This window comes from Larimichthys crocea, chromosome XII (genome assembly GCF_000972845.2).
Source record: "Larimichthys crocea isolate SSNF chromosome XII, L_crocea_2.0, whole genome shotgun sequence".
In the NCBI taxonomy this organism is placed as follows: domain Eukaryota; kingdom Metazoa; phylum Chordata; class Actinopteri; family Sciaenidae; genus Larimichthys; species Larimichthys crocea.
In genome coordinates, this window is record NC_040022.1 from 29,426,473 (window position 1) to 29,449,989 (window position 23,517).

General features: G+C 45.0%; 1 protein-coding gene across 2 annotated transcripts in view; it reads right to left on the bottom strand.

Moving 5' to 3' along the window:
• Positions 1–14,209, bottom strand: part of syt3 (synaptotagmin III) — a 33,579-nt gene extending 19,370 nt beyond the window's left edge. The window contains exons 1-5 of one of the 2 annotated variants that reach the window (XM_027285648.1): positions 13,896–14,209; positions 9,012–9,091; positions 8,769–8,818; positions 7,027–7,453; positions 2,652–3,047 (exon numbers count right to left, since the gene is read on the bottom strand). In XM_027285648.1, coding sequence (XP_027141449.1) covers positions 2,652–3,047; positions 7,027–7,177 — 547 coding nt within the window. In that variant the 5' untranslated portion in view covers positions 7,178–7,453; positions 8,769–8,818; positions 9,012–9,091; positions 13,896–14,209. Of the gene's footprint in view, positions 1–2,651; positions 3,048–7,026; positions 7,454–8,768; positions 8,834–9,011; positions 9,092–13,895 lie in introns of both variants that reach the window. The other variant, XM_027285647.1, reaches the window with a different exon arrangement.
• Positions 14,210–23,517: the final 9,308 nt, after the last annotated feature.

The following is a 23,517-nucleotide window of genomic DNA, read 5'->3' on the forward strand; positions in this document are numbered from 1 at the left end:
TGGTTTTTACCGTGGGTGTGTTGTAACCCTCACCCTACCGACTGCTTTATCCTATCATTCATTTTGCATGACTTCAATCAATGTGTTTCTAATCACAATGTACAGCGGCCTCCTTATACCCTCATGCACCTCTTGGACTTCATAAAGTGACCTTTAGGGTAACCTTCCAGTGGACAAAGCGCGATAAAGTGCCCTCTATGGTAACCTTCCAGTGGACAAAGCGTGATAAAGTGCCCTCTATGGTAACCTTCCAGTGGACAAAGCGCGATAAAGTGCCGTCTATGGTAACCTTCCAGTGGACAAAGCGCGATAAAGTACCGTCTATGGTAACCTTCCAGTGGACAAAGCGCGATAAAGTGCCGTCTATGGTAACCTTCCAGTGGACAAAGCGTAATAACGGGCCCTCTTGGGTGACCTTCCTTAGAGTAAGACATGATAAAGTGTCCTGTTTGTGCCCCACTGCATGCAGCTGGTGCCCTTTTCATTTTTTTTGCTCCTGGTCCTCAGACAGACTGAGTCTGCCACTGATGAATGCTGTATTCAGATATACTATGCTGACTTGTTTCTTATAGTGGTTTATTCTCGGGGTCCCCCGGGGACCACGGTCGTTACTCATTGTATGTTGGGAGCTGCAGGGGAGGATGAAGGTTAACAGCAAAGACAAGTGAAAGAATGAGCAGACATATTTACATTAGCAGAACATGAGCCAACATGAAAGGCATACACAGCACAGAGATATGAAAGGATGCTTCCAACTGCAATAAAGGCAGCCAGCAAACATTTGACTCTGAGTAATAATAAACAACCTGCACCACTGTTGACAGCCAGCACAAACACAACACCGGAATAATAAAAAAAACCATCGCTGTTAGCTAAACTGTTTCATCAAATCAGCTCCTTAATATTTCTCTGACATCACTTTATATCTTATTGTGAAAACTGCTGATTATCTGGGTTCCTATCGAGCTTAACTGGCTGATTCACAACCAATTCACTATCACATCCTCTCTAGGAATGATGACTTCAAGCTGCATTAATCAATATGTGTATTTGTGTTAAGGCTGAAACTAACAATTATCTTGATTTAATTGTTTGGAAAACAGAGAAAAATGCCAGAGAAGGCAAAAATCTAGAGCTCGTGGTGACTTAAATGACTTATTAAAGCCCCAAAATATTAAATGTACTATAATAAAAGGAGGATTCTTCCATTTGAGAAGCTTTTTTCCCTTGAAAAACGACTTAAAACGACACATTTATTGACAGAATAGTTGCCAAAACGAATGGTTGCAGCTCTAATTTATGTATTTTTTTTGTACTTGAAGATTAAACGACTACGTGCAATGTGAAAGGGTTTGCTCGAAATAACAAACCCACACAGAATTATGAGCCAGCTCGGCAGCTCTAGCGAGCTTTTTGAGCTCATCGTTGTTGGTTGTGTTTTTTTTGTTTCATGGTACATTTACTGGTCGGTTTAGTTTCACTGCTCACAGCAGCCCATGTATTTGGTGGTGTCAGGCAGCTGGTGAAGCTAGCTGGTGAAGAAAGTCGATCATTTAGCAGCTAAAGAGCGAGATGTTCCCCCGGGGACCAAAAGAACGCTCAAAGAGGAAGTTAACGGAGGAGCGCTTTAATTAATCTGTTAAAGGTCCAGTGTGTAAGATTCAGGAGAATCTATTGGCAGGGAAGGAATATAATATTCATTAGTGTGTTTTCATTACCATATTTTCTGGACTTTAAGCCGCTACTTTTTTTCCCACGCTTTGAACCATGCGGCTTATACAACGGTAATTTATAGATTTTTACTGGCCAACGGCCAACGGGGGGCTATTCTCTAGCAGTAAATGCAAAAGTGAGACAGACATGTGGGGAAAGATTATGCGCCGAAGAAGACACTTTTGAATTAAAGGCAATCGATCTGGCCGTCAAAGAAGGAGATAGAGCTACTGCACGTAATCTTGGCATCCTGTGTTGATGGCGTGTTGGTGCCGTACTGCCGATTTTCAGGCACAGTTTGAAAAAAAATCTTAAATTAAAACTTAAAAAATCTTCTGTGTACCTCATGTTACAACATGAAAATTCAAGTGCGGCCTATATATGTACAAAATGTATTTTCTTTTAAAATTTAGCTGGTGCGGCTTATATTCAGGTGCGCTCTATAGTCCGGAAAATACGGTAATTCATTTATATCTACGGTGAGAGCGGGTCCTCTTCTACGGAGTCCGCCATGTTGAACTGTAATTTTTCTACAGTAGCCCAGATCAGACAAACCAAACACTGATCTAGATATGGCCTCCTGCTTGAGGGTGAGGCGTTGGGAGAGTATTCAGTTGGTTCACTTCACTGCTAGGTGCCATTAAATCCTACACTACACTGGACCTTTAATGTTTAATGCAGCTGTAACTTTCTAAAGTTTAGTCCGGCCCAGAAAGATGAAAAAGTAATTTTTCTTGAATGTAGCACGACTGAAAGAAAACCCGTTATATGTGCAGTAATGGTCAGCATTCATCACATTGTTTCAGCACAGATAAATTATTTTTACTGTATGTAGGTAAATGTATTAAATTCCGTGTGTGAGTATATTAAAATGAGAAGTTATTGACCGAGGTATTACATTACTCAGACTGGGTCTAAGAGCTCACGCCTTCTCTCACCAGCATTGTTGGGGTAGGAGTCCATGTCCAGGTACGAGTGCTCCTGGGTCTCATGTGGCCCCCCAACCACACCTCCAACTTCCCCCCTCTCCAGCCCCACCAGGTCAGAGAAATGAGGGTGGTGCTGGCCCTGCTGGCCCAGAGAGGGGTAGAGCGAGGACGAGGACTGACCCTCCTTCCTCTGCAGCAGCGGGGGTAAGAGCGACGACCCGCCGGTGCCTCCGAGGCTTCCGACACCGGCGCTCCCGGGCAGCAGACCCGACGTCAGGCTCAGGCCTCCGCCTTCCTTGTCCCGCCATGGCAGCCAGCAGAGCTTCCAGGAAACAAAGAGGGAGACGGAGAGGAGGACGATGCCACAGAACGTCACGATCACCGACAGCAGACTGACAGAGATCTCTACGGGGAAGCAAAAGAAGACATAAAGAAGAAGGTAAAGAGATGAAAAGCAGAAGATTCAACAGTTTAAAATAAAAGCACTCACACTGACGTCTCTATGCAATGTCATCCAGCATTTTCTCATGGTTATTAGCTTTTTAATCTGTGAGGGACTCAAGGACTGTGTCTGAGGGGGTGGGTGGGGGTGTGCGAGTGTGTGTGTGTGTGTGTGTCGGGTGGGGAGGGTGGAGTATGACTCATCCGAAGTGTACAGAATAAAAGAAAAAAGCAGTTTCAGCAGCAGACTGCCGGACAGCTCCGGCAAACAGCCTCCGTCAACGAGAGCGGAGACAGAAGAGAGTCGACATCGCGGCTACTTTTGTAGTTCTGTTTGGAAGTGCACAGCTGCACACGCCGGAGCCTGTGATACGTAAATTCATGATGAATTCATAAATGTGTAAACATCCTATCAATATAGCATGAATATTTATAAATAAACAGACTAAATATACAATGAATATTTATAATTATCCTCAGCCATTTGAAGTCTCTTTATAAATAGCATGTTTTGGTCTGATGACTGGCTTGACGAAAGGACCAATCAGAGCACAAAACTTAACTATAGGCCCAGAGCTCTGGACTTGAATATTCATGAGCTGTAAGTAGACCAAGACGGCTCATTACGATACAGTGTGCAGAGTTTGCTTTTCCCACCTTGGAAATTTTTTGCCCCTCGTCATCTTGGGCCAATCAACAGCACCGTCTATTCCTGAACACACCCTCCCTCCATCCACCAGATCCACACACTTCCTTTTCTTTAACCCCCCTTTTTTTTTTTACTTCAATTGACTTCGATTCAGCGTGTCTTTATGTGCATGACAAAGACATAAACAGCGTTAAATCGCGCAAAAGAATGAAATTTTATCTGGAACAGCCCGACAACGACGAGACTAAGAGCAAAATGAGTGAAAACAAGACAACAGCAGCCAATCCTCCAGCCCTGGGGTACGTCTTCTGGAATTCAGTTCGCCTTCTGTCTCCACCCGCCCTCCCTCTCGTTCCCTTTTGCTTTCTCCTCTATATAATCCCCTCAAACACCCCTCATTCCTCGCTGTCATTTCTTTCCCCATGCTGTCTCCCTTTGCACGCTTTGACTTTATTCCTCTCCTCAGCAACTGTCTCTTTGTTCGTCACCCCTACCTTCTCTCTCTCTCTCTGTCCGCCCTCCCCTTCCCTGCCTCTCCTTCTTCGCTCTCCTCTCTTTGGTGAATTATTCATCAGTCTGTGTATGTCATTAATCAGCACTTGTTCAAAAGATATGATTGGGGGGCTGCGAAGGTGGAGGATGGGCGAGGGGGGGGGGCATCGATCTGTCTCAGCGGAGAACACGACGGGGTTGGGAAGTGAGGAAGAAGGGATGGGAAAGGGAGAGGAAAGAAGGAGAGGAGACTGAGGCGAGAGAGAACGTGACGATGGAAATCAGGAGACAGGAGGAGGGTAGAGGGATGGAGCAGGGGAGGAGAGGAAAAGAGGGCAAAGGAAGGTAGGACGAGGTGGAAAACATCCAGAGAAAAGAAAAGACAGTAGTGATGAAGGGAAGAGGGAAAACGATCCAAACCACAGGATGGCTGGCGGGGTTGGGATAGACGAGGAGTGGATCGAAAACAGATTGGTGCACATGTTGAAACAGACATATAAGCTGACTGGGTTTATTCCCCCTTTTCATTTCCTCGGAGGACGAAGGGAGGAGGGTTGATAGAGTCGATGCAACTACCACGCTGTGTGTGAAGGAGTAGAAACCAAAGAGGCAACGGTACAGAGAGAGAAAGAGGCCGTGCAGGATACAGAGAGATGGAGGAAAACAAGCTGACAATGATTTAGAGCGAAGCCTAAAGAGGGGAGGGGTTTAAGGATGAGAAAGGTTAATGTATTGATCTGGAGGGGGAAAAACAAAGCGAGGAGGCAGAGGAGTAGGTTGTGTGTGGTTGGCAGATCAGGGTGCACTGATAAGACACGGCTGTGATCAAACGTGCGAGGGGACTGTCGGGGGCCAAACCACTCTCCTCCATTTGTCTCTCTTTAGGGCAGTCGCTGTCTCTTCCCGAGGGCTGATCCTGCCAAAGATCCATCGCTAATCCACAAAACATAAAAAGCATGTCAGTGGGCAGGTGGGTAGGAGGCCTCTGAAGTGTAACCGTGTAGCGGGACTGAGACTCCTTGTCAATCAGCGGCTGATGCAAACCTGCTGGGACTCGTACATTGCTCCACATCAAACACATCTCCGCTGCTTACACAAGCCGATCCGCTGACAGCGTTTGGCGGTCGCGCGGTCCTCCGAGGGCCTCTGAGACTTTCACTCAGCAAACACCGAAAAATCACAGCTGGTAAGCGGGGCGGGGGCCAACGCCTGAAACCACGGCGTGACATTTCTTCACAGAGCCATCCAAAGTCTCCAGAGGCAACACGCGGCCAATCCAGGCTAATCTACACTGAGCCACAGATATCCACGCTAATCTGCATAACAGCGCATTCCACTTCCATGAGAACCCACACACACAGCCCCCCGCACACACAACACACTCGCATGATGCATCCACTCAGAAAAAAAAACATATATATGTGTAATCCGGCTCTGAGGTAACAATTGCAGAATTCTAATGAGACTCATAAAAGAAATGGGATGGACTTGTCCCGTAGCCATTTCAGTCATAGAGATGAATATTTCATGGTTTGTTGTCCTGAGTGCACCTCTAACCAAAAACATGAGCACTCCTCTTAACATCTGTCTTCTCATACCTTTAAGTCCGACGTGTCACGTTGCTGTGCAAGGCAACGAGTAAACACCACAAAACACAACACGTATGAACATATTTTAGGCATCGGGTGTCTATATTTTTTTGTTCTTGTCACATTGTGAACAACTACGGGATGGGAAAATCAATGACGATCGGTTCCCTTAAAGCAATTCCTAAAATCTTTTCAGTATCAAAGACTCGCCTCCTGCTGGATTTAAATGTGCCTGTTAATTACGTAGTTTTCTCGTTCACAGACTACAGCAGCTGCGGTCTACTTAGATACATTAAATTGAAAATTTAAGCCAACTGTAGGAGTTTTTTAATGATGGAAAACTCCAGATAGAGTGGTTCATTCTGCAGGAGACGTTGCCTAAAATCACGGGCGGACATCTGAACTGTAAATCAAGCCTCTGATCTGTGTGAAGGAGTAAACTACCGACGTGTACAGGACATGAGCGCCGGTCTTTGAGACTACAGGGCACCTTTTTGGGTATTGCTTTAAGGAAGTCATGCTGGTGGCGTAGCTCCAGGTGAGGCGATGCTGCTGGCTGTTCGAGGGATGCTGTGACATTTTCATGCCCCTCTCAGGATGAACTGTAATCTCTCTGATGACTTTTCAGCTGGCGTCACAATCCCGAATCTGTTTGGTCTTTTGGTTCGTGACGATCCCATCAGCCTCGGCTGTACGTTGTGTTTGCAGCAGTGTGCTAATTAAACACCCCTGCTAATTAGCATCCTAACACACTCATCTCAGACGGTGAATATGTCACCTGCTTAACATCAGCATGTCAGCGATGTCCCTGTAAGCACATTAGCATGCTGACGTTAGTCCCTGCAGCGTGGCTGCAGATGCTTATGTCTTATAATTTATTCATCCCAGCTCCAGCTGACATGGGCGAGGACCTCTGCAGGTCACCGGTTCATCACAGGGCTGACACATATCAGAGATAAACAATGATTCACGCCCACGTTCACACCTATGGGCGATTTAGAGTCACCAATTAACTCAATTAACCTGCATGTCTTTTTTTTTCCTGACCTGCACAGACACTGGGAAAACATGCAAAGGTTTCAAACCCAGCATGTTCTTTCTGTGACACACTGCTCCACCATGCCGCTGTGTCAACTCTTATAAATGAGCTGACAGGTTTCCTTCATACTTCACAGAAAAGTCACTGTCAGAATGATTCATGCGCGTCAGTTACCTGCGTCCACCGGTCTGTTGCGACCTCTCAGCAGGTAGGTGAATTCCTGGCAGCGTTCACTCTGGCTGTAACCTCTCGGAGAGTTGAAGCAGAGCTCCTCCACCAACACCAGCGCCTTCTTACACAGGTCTTCATCCCAGTCCCCCGACATCCTCCAATCCGCATCGCACTCTCACCAGCAGTCAGCCAATGACAGCGCAGCCCTCGCCGCCCTCACCTATCGGACGGCGCTCGGGGAAGTAGAGTAGTGTTGACCCGTCCACCTTTTACAAGGTGTGAACTGAGGGAAAGAGGAGGTGGCGGCGGCGGCGGTGGTGGCAATAAAGGTGGAACACGAGGGGTTCTGCAGGGTGTCTTGGTCTGGATCACAGAGACCAGACTGACGTGCCCATGTATGACTGAGCGACACCCACCCCTCTCACTTTACCTGGAAGAGATAAAGGGGGAGAAAACTGGCAACGTGAGCGTAAGGACATAAAAGTGTACAAATCAAGTTTTTGGCAGATTGGTCACCTTAACCATTAAGTAAGAACACTGATGCCAAAACCATCAGTGTGACCCTGATAGATCATTGGCTCCGGCGCTACATAATATCGCTTTAGTGTACACTATGAAGAGTGATAGTAGGCAACTGGCATCAGCTAAGAACTGAGAAACGTTGATCTTGCAGCCGGATGCTAAAGGTTTGCGTGGAGATTATCAAAACTGACCTTAAAGGTTCATCAGCGTGAAGCTTTCTGCTGCTAACACAATCCACAGACCTTGTTGCTGTTGATTTACATTTTTTTATGTTTGGTAGAAAACACTTCCAGCTAAAACAGTTGACAACAAGGTCTGTGGATTATCCTCATTTACCGGGCTCTAATTTCTTGCAGGGCTCTTTGCTGTTGCATTTTTAAAAACATCACATTTTCAATGCTTTGAGGCCCACAAATGAATTTCCATTTACCTCCATTGTAATGGAGGGCTGGCACACCTACACCAATTAGTTAATGAGACTAAACTTACCCCTTGAGGTACGAATAAAGTATCCGGAATTGAATTAAATTGAATTTTAAAAAAAGCAGCTAAAAGACGCACACAGAATTCGGTTTTGTCCTTTCTCATTACATTTCATTTAATTCCATGTACATATCATAATTACCACTTTAGACTACGACCCAGTTTTGAATTACAAAGTAGTACCTTTTTACATTTGCCTCCCACTTTGGAAAGTGAAGGAGGTAAATGTAACTTTTTTTGCAGCTAAATCCTAAAACAGACCGTGCTGTTAATATTTTACCTTCATGTACAAGCGGACACACCGGGTAGGATTATATTCCTGCTTAGAATAATGGCAGACGCTTCAGTCACTCGTCAGGGTGCCTGTTTAATTGCAAGGAGCCCTGTCAATGATCTCCTGATTATTCTGGTGTCTAAAACCACCTGATGGGTCAGTCATTCTGAAACTTCATGTAATATTTCAAAGCAAAACACTCCTTTCTGCAATTACAGAGTAATTTAGATAATTACGAGCTCTCTTGCTTTCAGTCGCTAAAACACAAAATATGTTGGAAGGAACCACAAACAGTGTGAGACTGACGGAGACTGAGCACTGCTTTCTCTTTCATTTGTAATGATAGGTTGTGTTACAGCAGCTACCTCGTTTTTCAGCTCCACATTTTGCTACATGGATCCATTGTACCACTGAAGCATTTCATTACATTTAATAACGTCATAAAGTTACAGTTTGTGTGCTTTACCTTTATTGAACTTGACTCTTGAGGTTCTGGGCCATGTTGAATTTGCAAGCCTGAGCGGAGACACTCTACATGTAAAAAAAAAAAAATAATAGATTTGGCTGGAGATTGCAGAGTTATGCCTGCAGTGCATGCATAACCTTTAGCTTGTTATTTCCCTAATGCTTCCGAGACCGGAAAAACAGCAGCCTGCAGACAAGCGGCTTTTTGTCTTCGCTGTAAGTTTGGAAGAGAGTTGAACTTAACAGTGAACGCCGGGATGCATCGGTTTCCGTGGTCTCTCCAACACATCGGCGTGGATTTGTAGAGAAGTTCTCCAACATCACCTGAAACACAATTAGAATCAAACTATTAATGAAGTGAAGACAAAATGACAAACCACACGGAGGTCTGGAGGACTACAAGATCTCCTAAAACATCAGCTGGAGGTGTGAAGTCTGACTGCTCCTTGTCCTTTCATCCGAGAGAAACTAGACTTCCTTAACATACTTGTCTTTATTTTTTGAACTCATTCTGTCTGAATAAAAGCAGGTCAATGCCCAAACTCCAGTTTCTCACAGTCTGTGAGTCCGCAGGGACTCTGACTGAGAAGAATGTATGCAAAGTCGTGTCTATTAATACAGATCCATTTGCAAAAAAAAAAAACCCTGGTATTGAACAGGTCTTGTCGAAAAACAAAAAAAAAGATAGTGTACAAGCCGCGGTGTGGTTGGAAAATAAATCACTGGCAAAACAATGTCCGTGGTGAGAGGTCAGCTCACTTTTACACCGCGCTGTTTTGTCCTTGTGAAGCAGTGGACCTATTTCTCAAGCAAAGAGGCCTCGCTGGACAAGGGAAGGACTATTGATCATTTGATGTATGTTGTTCTGTAAAATGTCAGCGTCAGTCTTTGTGTATTGAGTGGCACCTCCCTAGCAAAGTGCTCCTTTTGTGTCCATCTGTCTTCCACCCATCAATCAATCACGACATTAGGCAAAGACATGTTTCACTCCGAACAAGTTCATGCTTCAACTCCCTTTCTAGTTTTCCCGTCTCCTCTTCGAGACAGAAACACATTTTTCCTCTTGTTCACCTTCTGTCTCTGTCTCTTTTGAGAAGCTGATTGTCACATTAGGATAGTCTGTCAGTCCAAGGGAGACTCAGATAATGCAGAGTCTGTTTATCTGTCCATCTCAGCTCGGCCTATTGTAGAAAGGAATCCGAAATTAGCGAATCAAAACGCCATCCAAACCCCAACATCCTACACCAGCCCTCCTCCATCTTGCCCCTCTCCCCTACCACTCTCTCCCATTAAGATAGTAAATCTGTCTGAGTGACTTTAAAACCCAGGATATCTCAATCTGAGGAATGGCTGTCTGGCACAAAACTGGCTCGCCTCAAACGCCAGTGAGAGCATCGTGATGGAGGGAGGGAGGGAGGGAGGAGGCGAAGAAGAAATGGAAGAACGAACGATTGTGTGGCGAGAGACAGAAGAGGAGGGAGACGGATGGAGGGAGGGAGGGATAAAAGAGATGCTGACATTAAATTGGTGGCGAGACAGATAAAGAGGGGAGGGAAAAAAATGGAGCAGAGAAGGGCAGGAAGAAAAAAAACATAGGAAGCTGGCGGCGAGGGTGACACAGCAACAATGGTAATCAAGGGTTTGGGGATGCAATTTACTACGAGCTAAATATTTACAGAGACTGGTTATTCATAGATAAATATGCCGACAGAAACATGTTGACGAATCATAGCTCCACGGCCACATTCCCACTGTAGTGTACAGAGCAACACTGAACCTCCCACAGACGCTCCATTGACTGCCTGGGATCAATACTCTCAGGGAACGAATACACCACAACACAGACCAGTTGACCAATAAGGTCACGATTGTCCGATTGGGCAGTGGAGACGGGGCGGCGTGCAAGGTCGCGATCTAATCGCGCTATGGAGGACGGACGATCAGCGCACGGAGGTTGTGTCCAATCACATATCAGGAAAAAAAGAAGAAGAAGGGAACGGGAGGAGGTCAATGCCCAATCACGGGAGAGGTTTTTCCAATCAGATCATGAGTTAGATCGACGGGTAAAAGCCCCAGAAAGAAGTGCCGGACTTAAACACAGGTTGAAGGAGGCTCCAAGTTCAACCAACCACAGTTGTCCTTGACCAAGATGCTGAGACACTGATCCCCTGGCTGGCCCCTCCTGGTAATCACTGAGGATAAGAGCATCAGCTAAATGCCTCATTTTTAATGGCTCAGTCCAGCCGTTACATCCTCAATCCAGCTTATAGGCGATGAAGCAGATGAGGCGTTTATGTTTGTATCCCCTGATAATGAAGGGATCATTCTCGTGTTTGCACAGAAAGGGCAGACTCGGAGACGCCCTCAGGTGCTGAGAAGAAAAAGAAAAAAATCCAACAACTTCAATTCAAATTAGAAAAAAAAAAAAAAACAGCTCGCCACAGTGCTCTCATTTCCTACTGCTGGGGCACACACCAATAAATATTTATCTAATATCGAATGCACTCGCTCACTCTCTTTTTGAGTACTTGTATTGGATTTCTTCTTTTTTTTTTCCAACACAAGAATTCCAGCCGTTTTCTCCGCTGCTTAGAAATTCCACCAAAAAAACAAAACAGCCACAAACAAACAAAAAAAAATCCTCCGAGCAGGCCCGAATGTGAATATGATAAAACCCAGGAGGGAGCGGCGAGTTTTTCCAGTAACAAGGATCATGTTAGAAAGTGTGACTGAAATCTAAAAATCTGGATGTGCAATCTGTCTCTGAGGGATGAATCACACACCTCAGCCGGCTCGGGGAATTACAGTGATAAGGCATTTGAAGCGCTGCTGTCTCGCAGCTGAATGAGGAGGAGCAGAAGATGCTTTTTACCACAAACCTGTGATCCATCGCAGCCCCGTATCATCATTTTCATTTTTTTTCATCAAAGCGTATATTTATCTTTGTATGGAACAAGATACATCAAACGTGAGCCTGTTACAGTTTTAGCTTTTTCCAGTACAGGAGCAGCCGGATCAATATTATTAGCTGTAGTGGTGGAAACAGTAGTAGTAGTAGTATTACCTTGACGTTCTTCTTCTGAGTTTAATTTTAGACTTAAACAATCACCTTTCAGTCTCCTCCTCTCTCTTTAATAAGCTTGGACTAATATGAATGTCTGTTTGTCACTATCTTTATGGGGAAGAAACTTGAACACTTTCATAATTGCAAAATTAAATTGAGAACAGTCAGACCCTTTTTTTGTGTGAGAACATAACGAGAGTAATCCATTGGATATACCTAATGGGATGTTTCAGTCGGATCTATCCGTCTTTTGTTTTCATCTTTTTACCTGAGAGTCATCTTTAATCGAAGCCCTCATCGCTGCCCCGAGAGCTTTTGTTGTTTCTTTGTTTTAAAGTCAAATTTAAGCCACTTCCCATGTCTGCACCCTTCATTGCATGAACAGTCGGCTTGATGCCTCGGCCCTGTGACCTGCTGCTCTCCGCTCCACACTTTGATGCTGTCTGCTCTGCTGTACCCTGCTGGGCCCCCTATCATGTCGTGTACCATCTCAAATCGATGTACTCGTGTAACCCTCAGATCATCCACCATTCGTTAGGACCGTCCCTGATTCACAGAGGTCGTGACCTCTCGTCTCCACGGGCGCCGGCATATCCTCCTTTTTTTTTTTTTTTTTGTTTGTTTTGCATCACTTCCTTTTGAGGCCACAGCGACGTCTGCCCGAGACAATGCCATCATCGCCTCTCTCTGCTCGTTGGGCTGTGACGGATTGATGCACAGGGGGTAAACAGATAGGGCTACTACAACACATCTTTTTTGGTTACTCCAGTAGAGCGCTACTGTGTTTCGCCGAGACAGAGACGGCACTGTATGAGGCCAAGATTGAGCGTGGGGATATTAATGTCTATTGACTAGAGGTAATAGCTTTGCTGAGCCTCAGCCTTCGAGGTTGTTCCAATTTAGCGTGTCCTATAATAGCTCCTGGACACCCTTTCAGCAAATAAATAACATGGAGGTGGGAGACTCTGCCTTAATATCTGCTGAAGACCATATATCTCTATAAACATGCAATCAAACACTCCTTCACAGCCAGGCAGACGCCGTCTCCTTTTAACTCTACCTATTTCTGTCCCACGTTCACACATCGTCAAAGGATTGCCGTGCAGTCTCTCACAGCTTTTTCGGCACCTCCAGGCCTGTTGATGATGCAGGACTCTAAATTATCTACAACATGGGACAGGAAATAGAAAGCAAGTGGCCAGGGCCAGGAACCCTGGGATATCTGTGCCGCTCTTCCTGTCTCTTGCACACAGGCAGTGGAGCTGCAGAGCGGGACCTATTTACAGACAGGGAGTGTAATCACACACACACACACACACACACACACTCAGAGATGGAGAGAGAGAGAGGTAGAGAGACAACGGGCCGCCCTCACTTCATTTTTCACCTACTGCTATGTCAGAGTCGGTGAGTCAGTGTGTCTCAGTGGGTTTTTTTCCTGCTCATTTGCATAAATATGGTTCTCTGTGGTGGGAAGCCAAAGCCACTGTGCCTTTGATGGTAAGGGGGGGTGGGTGGGTGGGGTGTGGGTGGAGGAGGGGGGGATTACGCACGTCTTACGCACGTCAACCTGTCTTCTGTGTGTTTTCTGCGTGCCCGTGCGCGCACCCCACCTCCCCTCCCCTCCCCTCCCTCCGTCTGTCTGTTCGCCTTTAATAACGTTAGAATAAAAAAAAAAAGTTAAATCATCCTGATCAGTGTGGATAGCTGCCATTGATACACTCGTGTGTTATCCGTGTGTGTGTGTGTGTGTGTGTGTGCAGGAGCTGCCTCCACACAACATGCACATCCCACTGAACATAAAGAGGCAAGGATGCAAAATATGGAAGAGCCGGAGACTGGTGCACAAATAATAATACATGAAATATTAATGGGAAAAACAGACACATGCTGCTGGATTCAGGGCACATTCAGCAGCAGAGCCCAGTTGCGGGATTTGCAGGATCAAAAAAAAAAAAAAAAAAAAAAAAAGGAAGATCTGATGCGAATAACGCACAGCTCGCTACAGATCCCACAGATCCCCGCATGCTGCTCACAGGAGTAACAAAGGGAATGTCTTCCTACCTGAACCGCTGCAGAAACACACTGTGTCCTCTCGTCTCTGTCCAATTTCCGAATTTACGAGCTCGCTCCGCTGTTTTTAGTCAGATGCGACGCCTGTAAAGGGGCATTCCGCCTCTTTCGCGCTGTCCACCTCCTCCTCCTCCTCCTCCTCCTCCTCCTCTTCTCTTCTCTCGGCTCTCCAAGACGCACCGAGCAAGAAGCCCCGCAGCCGGGATGGCAGACTGAGAGGGAGAAATGAACAATATGATATCTCTTCCCTCCCCTCTTTTCCCTCCCGTTTCCTGTATTCTTCTCTTTTATTTTCACCCCTCCTTGTGTTTTTCCTCCTCTCTATTTCACTATCCCCTCCCTCTCGCTCTCCCTCACTCCCTCTCTCTCTTTCTCTCTCTCTCACTGCTCGCTCCCTCTCCTTTTTTTTTTTTTTCCTCGCTGTGGTCTGAATACTAATACTGTCTCTCCTCTCACTGCCTGTACAAGCCGGCAAGTGCTAAAGACATACTGATGTATGTGGGGCGTGTGTGTGTGTGTGTGTGTGTGTGTGTGTGTGTGTGTGTGCGAACCAGGGGGTGTGTGTGGATGGTGTGGAGGAGGGTGATGGTCACTCTGCCCGGTGGGTTCGGAGGGCACAGGCTCTTGTTTGGTCTTATTAGAGCTGTGATTAGATAATAATACTCCTGCAGATGTCCCCTCGAGAGGTTGTGGTGGTGGTGGTAGGTGAGGGCACATAAAATGTTACTCCTTTTTTATGGTAGCATCCCCTGGATGAGAGGAGAAGGAGGAGGAGGAGGAGGAGGAGGAAGTGCTGCTGAGACGTCAGGCGGTGGAGAGCAGAGATGGAATGGAGGGCCAATGTTGGTCGGCTCGGAGCCAAAGAAAAGGACACAGCATGTGTGTGTGTGTGTGTGTGTGTGTGTGTGCGTGTGCGTGCGTGCGGCATGGAAAACTCAACAAGAAGAGCAGCTGACGTATATGAGAGCCATGATGTAGTTAGAATGAGACACAGTGTTATTGGAGTCATGATTAGATTATGATATTCCTGCGGGCCTCATATCAGGAGAGACGGGGCACGTAAAAGATGTTGTGTTTTTTTTTCTGTTTTATGGTAACATCAGCGACGTGATAATGAGGATCCTCCACAGTCGGACGGCATCAGGCTCAGACACTGCATCCAGAGTGTTTGTTTTTAAAGCGGTGTCCCGCAGGGCGCCCTTTGGGGTCCTTGAGTTATTCCCAGAGGGGAGCCGCCCAACAAACTGTAATTGAATTCTAATTAAATTTGCACATCAGCAGCAAGAGAATGTAATACGGATGTAGTTTAGGCATCCAGATGTCCAGTTCTGTATCAAATCACATCCATCTCATCAAATCTATCAGATAAAATGATTAGGAGATGGTCTCCGGCCTAACCAGGATCTTATCTACTGTGTTAATGTGTTGAAAACATGTGTGAACCCCTGCACCAGGGTTTTCTACTCTGCTTGCTGCTGAGACAGTGCCAACTTTAGCAGTTATGTAAGGCAAGTCATCCCTCTGCCCCTCAAGATGTTCATTGCTACGGGCTTGCTGCCATAATAAATTAACACGGTGAACAGTGTGTGCTTTTGATTCTTGTTTTTCAGCGTGATGTACGGCTGAGTTTGGAAAAGATCGCCAATCATCGGTGGCGTTCCTTCAATTTCTTCAACGCTTCCCGTCACTGCAGATGTTTCTCCTTCAAACTGCCGCATGTCCCGTTGTTTAACTGCGTAGAAAGATTTGTCAGCGGCCGTGTGGTTGAGCAGGAAGCTTGTGCATTAATCATTTTTAGTCAAAAAGTAAGTCCTCCTACTGCGAGTTCTTGTAGAGGCAGTGCACCTTCATATTTAAAGACAGCACACTGATGAATTAATCATTCTCCCAGACTGTGCCCAAACAACACCTAATGGGCCACACAGCACAGAGAACATCCAGGTCAGGTTATTTTACCAAACTCTGGTGTGCATGTTGGTTCAGGTACAGACATTTTTAGAAAATAGCTCTGATCAAACTGTAATTTATTCATAAAAATGCTAATTACAGGCATTAAATGTGTCAGGTGGAGGGGCACTCAAATTATCTGAGCTTAAGTGAATCCAAATTTGATCATGTGCTTTTTATTATGATAATGGAGAGCAAAGATCACGACAAAGATTTAGAAAAACGTTTGGAAATCACGTCTAAAAAAAGCGTCATTCAAGACTAATGTTCCTGCTGAGCATTTAGGCAAATCAAAGATTTTATCCCGCTGACAAAATAATAAAATCTTGTCACTCGTTATATCTGACAATTTACCAGACGGACAAAGTAATATCTCCAGAGTGTCTTTGTCTAATTTATTTCTCTGACCGCATAATAACGTATTCCTGGTCCCATTCCTAATCACTTGTCACACTGACATAAATAATAATATCTGGTCAGTCATCACATATTTGAGAAATTAAGCATGATTGGACTTATGTCCCGGAAATGATATTAAATAGAAAACATGTTGTATGCAGTTTTAACGAATTAACACCCCATAATTATGTGTCTTTGTCTTCATCATTGTCCTGGAAACAGTGATGGTGAAAGAAGGATGGAAGATGGAAAAACAGCCGTGTTTGGAACCCCGAAGCGGGCGATGATTGACTGATAAATGAGAGTAAACAGTGACCTCTGTTAACTGTCACAGCAGAGCACAGAGAGAGGCTGAGACACACAACAGAAGAGGACAGGGACGCATCGAGAGAGGAGGAGGAGAGGAGAGGAGAGGAGAGGAGAGGAGAGGAGAGGAGAGGACTAAAAGCCCGGCCGGCGGCAGCAGCTGCTGTCAGACCACAGACCTTGTTTCCTCTGTAACAGGCACTGGCATGACAATATCTCTTATATACTGGGCAGATTATCCACTCCTGCAAGTGCACACGAAGCAGAGAGAAACACTCCTGCTTTCACATATGCCAACTATAAAGCACATGCATCTAAACGTCACACATGCAGACATATCTGAGAGAGGCTGCAGGGGAGGAGAGCCCACTGAGAGAGTTTAAGAACGACTGAGACCACGGGCATCAACTCGATGAGGCAAGATGTGTCTGAGTCCGAATTTGAATAGGATGTTTCGAGGAATACCATCGAGAGCAAAGTGAGGATGCTACTCCCTGAAACTACATTTCAAACCTGTCCATGAAGCTTATCTACTGCTGGCTGTGCAGCTGTCCTTACTTAACTGACCTGAGTCCGACGATGTTGTTTTAGTGTTTGAAAGAAAATGCTCCACTAGACACATTTCAGTCCGGACTGATATTTACATTTATTGTCTATTAATAATGAAGCATCATCATGAGTCCCATTAATAATTAATGAGACTGCTTTAAGCATTGTGAACAGAGCCGCTGTAAGTCTTTGGCTATAGGTGTTACAGGAAATACAGTCTTATTTTGAAGGCACCTTTAAACTCATCCCGTTTCCTTAAGCACACCTTATCCGCTCACTTCCTTCACTTCTTTCCCTTCTCTCTACTCTCTTTCGTTCAAATACAGGAACCACAGGGGCTCTAATCTTGTGCAGCGATGAAGAGACAGCTCCCCCGCTCAGAGTCTCAACTCCCTCCTGGTTCCCTCCCGTCTTACCGCCACCAGCTAACACCGTTCCATCTTTTAACTCCAACATCCATCTTCTCTCAACCCTTACCCAGCATCCACCTACCCCTCATCCCTTGACATTCATCCCTTCATCCCTCCACTGTAAAATTTTACCGTAATAAATACGATATAAGCTTTTCTAATATTAGTACTATTGATTTCATGTTTAAAATTAGAGTTTTATTTCATATTTTAAAATCCATGTAGATTTTAAGATGAAAAACTAATATTACAGTCAAATGAAATCAATATGTAAATATTAAAGTGTATTATTAACAGTATCTAATATAAAATACTACTTTTTTCTGTATAAATTCCCTTAAAATGGCCAACAATTAAAAGTTTTTTCGGCATTTCGTTCACCACAATATGCAATAAACCCATTTAAATCTATGTCAATATTGGCGTGGTCTTAGTTAATAACCAGGAGTTTTGTTTGCGTGTTTAGAACGGATATATTTTTAGATTATAGAGCGAGGTCGGCTTGCTACTAGACACGACACACAAGCAGACAAAGGTGAATGATCCAGCTTACCAAATTTCCATTTCCATTGTCTGATACTGTAAATGTCAGAGCACTGATTTACCTGCAAGGAGCCACGGTCCATAGAAAAAACACAGCAGGAGGGAAGTCCTGGTCAGTTAGGCCTCTCTGCTGTCACTCATCTCGGGGTGACAGAGTGCTGAAAGGTGACAGTGATAGGTGTCTTCTAGTTTTCAAAATAAAAGGAGCCAAACAATGGGTTGACATCTCTGTGTGTCCAGTTACAAAGACAGTGATTTAGTTGCACCAGGTGTTTTTTTTTTTGGATGTAGTTTCGAGTAGCAGCGCAGATAAAGATCCTCTGCAGCTCGAGCTCAAACCTGTTGTTATATTAAAGAACCTGGTTTTCTGATTTTCTCTTGCAGAATCGCTGAGGTAAATAATGCATCATCGTTGGCACAGGTTGAGACATCATGATGAGCTCACTCCCTGGATTAGAGGTGTATGTGTTGGGTGACATGAGGCCAGGCACTCATTGTAGTTTATCACCCCACATTACCTCACCTCAGCAGGGTCACAAGGGACAGGATCTGTTCTTCCCCAGGCGTCTGTGCACTCGACCTTGGCTGTTTTGATTGGCTGTGGCCTTCTCTCTACTGTTCTCTTCGTCTTCTCATGCTGTCTTCCACTCCTGACTTCTGCTATTGAGCAATTAAAGGATAAAAAAAGATCCTGCACAGAGATCCATGACAACCCATTGTATCGCCTCAGATAAGTGGAGTTAAGACGAACCCAGGCCTTGAAAAACCATCATATTACCCGAGCTCTGGCTGGGTATACCTCATCAATTCTGAGCAGCTACCTCCAACATCAACCTGATATGAGTCAGGACTTTCCCTTTTTATACCTTGGTATGTTCTCATAGCCTCCTGTACGCTGAGATCTGCTTGCTATGCTTCAGTCTGAACCAGAAAATCACCCACTCATCGTCCTCTCTGACTCTACTCTTGCAGCTTTGTCACTTGTCATCTTTCGAAACTGAAACTGTTAATATGTACGACTGTATCACCAGGAGGTTAAAACCCTGTGTTTATTTCTCAGGAGGCTGACTACAAGAGATCGGTTAACCAGTTGCCTCTGTGGGTTGGGTAGATTTTCTGCAGTACAGCTTTCACCTACAATTCGGCCACACTCCCGAACTCAAGGCTATTTCTCTTGGAAGAAGAGACGGGTTGTCCCTCTTGGCAAAGCAAGACGGAGGAGACAGACACAGGCATCGCTTAAGAAGTCTTGGTGTGTCTGCTCTGTCTTGTCTTGCCAAAAGGGACGGACATTTAAAGTTGCCTATAGTTCACTAAGTTTTACTTTCTCAACAGCGCCAACAACAGCAACAACTTTGACCAAACTAAGTCCTGTGGCAAAAGAGTTAAAGGCAAGTAACAGATACACGGAGACACAAACATCATCAGGGGAACTGTCAAATGGACATTGACATTGGATTGGCAATGGCCTCAACTCAGAGCTTTAAAATATAGATATTGGGTCAAAGTGTGGGTGTGTTTTATCCAGTTCAGGGGTTGCAGTCCCTGGCCACATGGCACCTGCAGCCCATTAGGTAATCTGTGGAGGCATTTACTCAGCCAGCGAACCACACAGCAGGGGAGGCGGTTTGAACAAAAACCAGGCAGCCAGCAGCTTCCACCAAGAGGCTGGCAAGGAGATCATCAGCTCAGGAAACAACGCTTCCTTGTGAGAAGGCTAAAAACAAAAAGAAGAACATGGACGGGATGAATCTTCAGTTCAAGTTTGATCCTTTTCTTTTTTCCTAAATTCTTTATTAAGAGGATTAAGACGCCGACTCTCCTGTTTTGTAAATCTTGCCTCCTGTGGGTTGCCAATCTATTTAGGAAATGTTAAAATATAAATGTTAAAGCAACTGCACAGAGTTTTTAACAGCTTATGAAAGTCTAAGTGTAATACTGAAGCTTGTGTATGACCTACATAAGCAAACAAGACCATCAGCAATAAGACTAAATGTCTGTCCCGGGTCCAATTCCCCACGAAATTGAATATAGGTCCACATGGATTTGCAAATCATTGTGTTCTTTGTGTCCCAATTTCATTGCAATAAATCCTAAATAAAACAAATGTGGTATTAAAAATAATTTATGTCTTTCTTTCGCTCGCATCCAAAACAAATCCACACGTCAGATCGAGATCTTTATGACGCAACAGTACCGTTTCTGTCCACAGGGTCCGCCAAAATCAACACAAAGTGTCGAGTCGCTTTAATAAAGTGAACATTCAGCAGCTTGCTAGGATATGTTAATTAAAGATTATGTTGATAAAAAGCAATATGCGCCAAGGAGATCATGTTGCTGCTCACGCAACCTGTGACTCCACAGACAAGACAAAATCTGTTCACCAATGTAACGTCCTCTGATTGGATGTGCATCCATAGCAACGCACGATAAAAAGCGGCACAAACGACCAACTTAATTTGTAAAACCGTCATCAATTATTCAATGAAACAATACTTCTCTTGTGAGCTGATTTGCTGCGCTCGAGCTTAATGCAATGTTATTGAATCTTAAAGTTTGAAGTGTGAAAATAAACTTTTGAATCACGCTCCATCAGCTCGTACGTAAGGCCGTCCCGTATTGGCGTTTCGCGTCCAATGAAATTATGCATCTTCTGTGTGTATTTGCACTTTCTTTCCAAAAATCGTCTCTGATCATTCTCAACCTCATCATGATCACTTGTTACCATGACAACTCTCTCATAGGACCAATCGCCCACCTCTCTCTCTCTTTCTCTAGCTGTCTCTCTCTCTCTCGTTCTTCTATTGCTCTTCATTGTCTTTGTCGTGACTCCCCCCCCCTCACCCATCAGCCACCGCCATCATCCACTTTAATTTCCCATCAGAGGATTCCATTTGCTCCTTTTACCTCCTTCTTTCCTCGGACACCTTCAGTGGAGGAGAACTCCTCTCCGTAACAATCAGCACAGTCACAGCATCTGGCAGAGAACCCCCTCCAGCAAACTCAGCGAGGTCAATCCAGTCTCTGGGCCTGGCTCTTTGGGGCTTTTTTTTCCCAGCCTCCATCCCCTTAGCCTGAAGTGATTCGAACAGGGCCCATCGTATGCAGTATGTGTTAAGGTCAAGAACCTCAAAAGCCCCACTGGTGAACCACAGTGGCAGGAGCTAGTGTCTGAGGTTTTCTAAGAAGAGTCTTACTCAATCTGCCACTTCTGAGGTCAAAGTGGCTGCAGCGTGGAGGAAAGAGCACCGAGTTTTGGCAGCCAATTGTTTTCCTGGCATGGTCGGGTCTTGAGCTGCTTGTTCTCTTTCTGACAACTGTCAAAATATGTGATTTTTTGAGGGACTGGGTGTTCTGTGTGATGGCTATAGCGACAGGCTTGCCTTGTTGAATTGTGTCCAATGTCCAAGCTGGATATTTCCAAGAAGAACATTTGGTGAGGCAGCACTGAGCTTCTAAAACTGTTGGAACAGCTTCAAAAACGATGTGAAGGGAGCTGAAACTCACAATTTATCTTTTATCTTGGAATTCATTCTTTTACAACCATGTTTGTATTGTGCACCCCTTTCAGTGTATGTTATTGTATCGCGGCGATGAACCCACCGTGATTTATCACCCAGTCCTGCCGTTCCCCTCATCTCTGGAGCTTGATTGCTCCAGTTTCAGCTCATCGCTTTGGTTAGAAAACAGCTTTTAATAAACTCGGCAAACACTTACCTGCCAGAACCAAACGGTGACTAGTGAGTAGGGACTAGCTGGTGAACACAGTGAACATCATTAAGCAGCTAAGAAGCCAGATATTTCCCCCAGGAGTTGGTGAGCAGAAACACAACGCTTAAAGGGGGAAAATGGATATTGCACTTAGATTTGCCAGGTGGCCAGAAACATGAATGAATGTTTAATAAATCACTTTACCAGGGTTTTTTTTTTTTTTTTGCTGCCCGCAAGTGCCCAAAGAAATGAAAAAGACATTTATCTTTTTATTCTAGCATCTCTTTAATTTATTTTATCTTAAAACTTTGAGTCTTTGTTCCAAACAATTGCTTATTTACACATGCAGAAGTCACGCATCAGCATTACCCTTCATTTGGAGTCATGCTCGTGTCCACCTGATGAATCCAAGTCCAATATTCACTCTCTTTTTTGGTCTAATGAGCTTCCTGGGAGAAATGTGTGGCTCTTTAGCTGCTAAATGCTCCACTATGTTCACCAGCTAGTGTCTCCCCTCGTCTGTCTGCTGTGTGACGCTGAGCAGGTGGTGCACAGTGGGTTTTTAAAGGTTTTTCCTCTGAATACAGCTGCCCGCTGTGGCCAGAAAACGTCACTATGTGAGCGGTGACAGTGAACCAAAACAGTAAAATTGCCGTCTGGACAGATAAACAATGAAAAAGTCACCATAAAGCCACATTAAACTGTGGGGAGGCTGCAGATAATTCTCTGCAGGTTCATGAGCGACCCCCTTTTCACACTGTCACGATGTCATTTGATACATTCCTATTATAAAAACACTGCGTGTGCTCCAGCTCGTCAAACGTGCATTGCACTTGACCCGATCTTGAGAAGGACGCTTGTCCTTCACGTAACTGACGCTTAGCTGAGCTCGGACCTCTGAGTTCTCTGGATGCCTCTTCACTCTCTATGTTTCTGTCTCACTTCTGAACATTTGGGGGCTGCTGATGTCAGTTTGTATCGTGGGAGAAAAGGGTCTGACTCACTGTCGGCTATGCCGGGGGTTGGTTGAAGTTGATTGTAGTGTTATTTTGAGATGTACACACTGACTTCTTCCTACCCAGCCTTTTTTTTTTTCCCCCTTCTTTACTTCTCATATTTACTGTTCCGTCACTTCTTTTGCTGTATCTCTAACGTTAGTAATGTCTCATCCCATCTTTTTGCCACTACAGGAGCCACAGAGCCAAGAGACTAATCTAATCATTTAGGGCCTGCTCTTGAGTAGTAAATAATTTTCTTGGCATATCACAAGCGTTGCGAGAAGGTACGAGTGGGTGTGTGTCTGTCTGTGTGTGTGTGTGTGTGTGTGCCCATTTAGGTATTGTGTAATTCTCTTCGTTCTTTCCAGTGTTTTCACAGCCCCCCTTGAATCCCCTGCAGACAGCAGCAGCAGCAGCCCTCGACCATTTCTTTTTCTTTCTTTCTTTCTTTCTTCTACAGCGACACACTACGCTCCATATTTCACGTCACTCTGACTAAACTGCTCGGCTGTTGAGATGTCCACTTTAAAGCTTGATGCACTCCTTGTGTATGGATTTGGCCGCCATGCCAGCAAAGCACTTTGCCTTGAGAGAGGAATTAAACCCCTGAGGTTTTTCTAAGATAGATTAAATAGAGGAGGGGAAGCTGAGGAGGCTGGGCTCATGGGAGGGGCGCTACCCAAATATAGAGAACCTGCCAAATGCCAACGGGTGTGGGCGAGGAGGTTGGCCTTTCTGATGCTTGCGTCT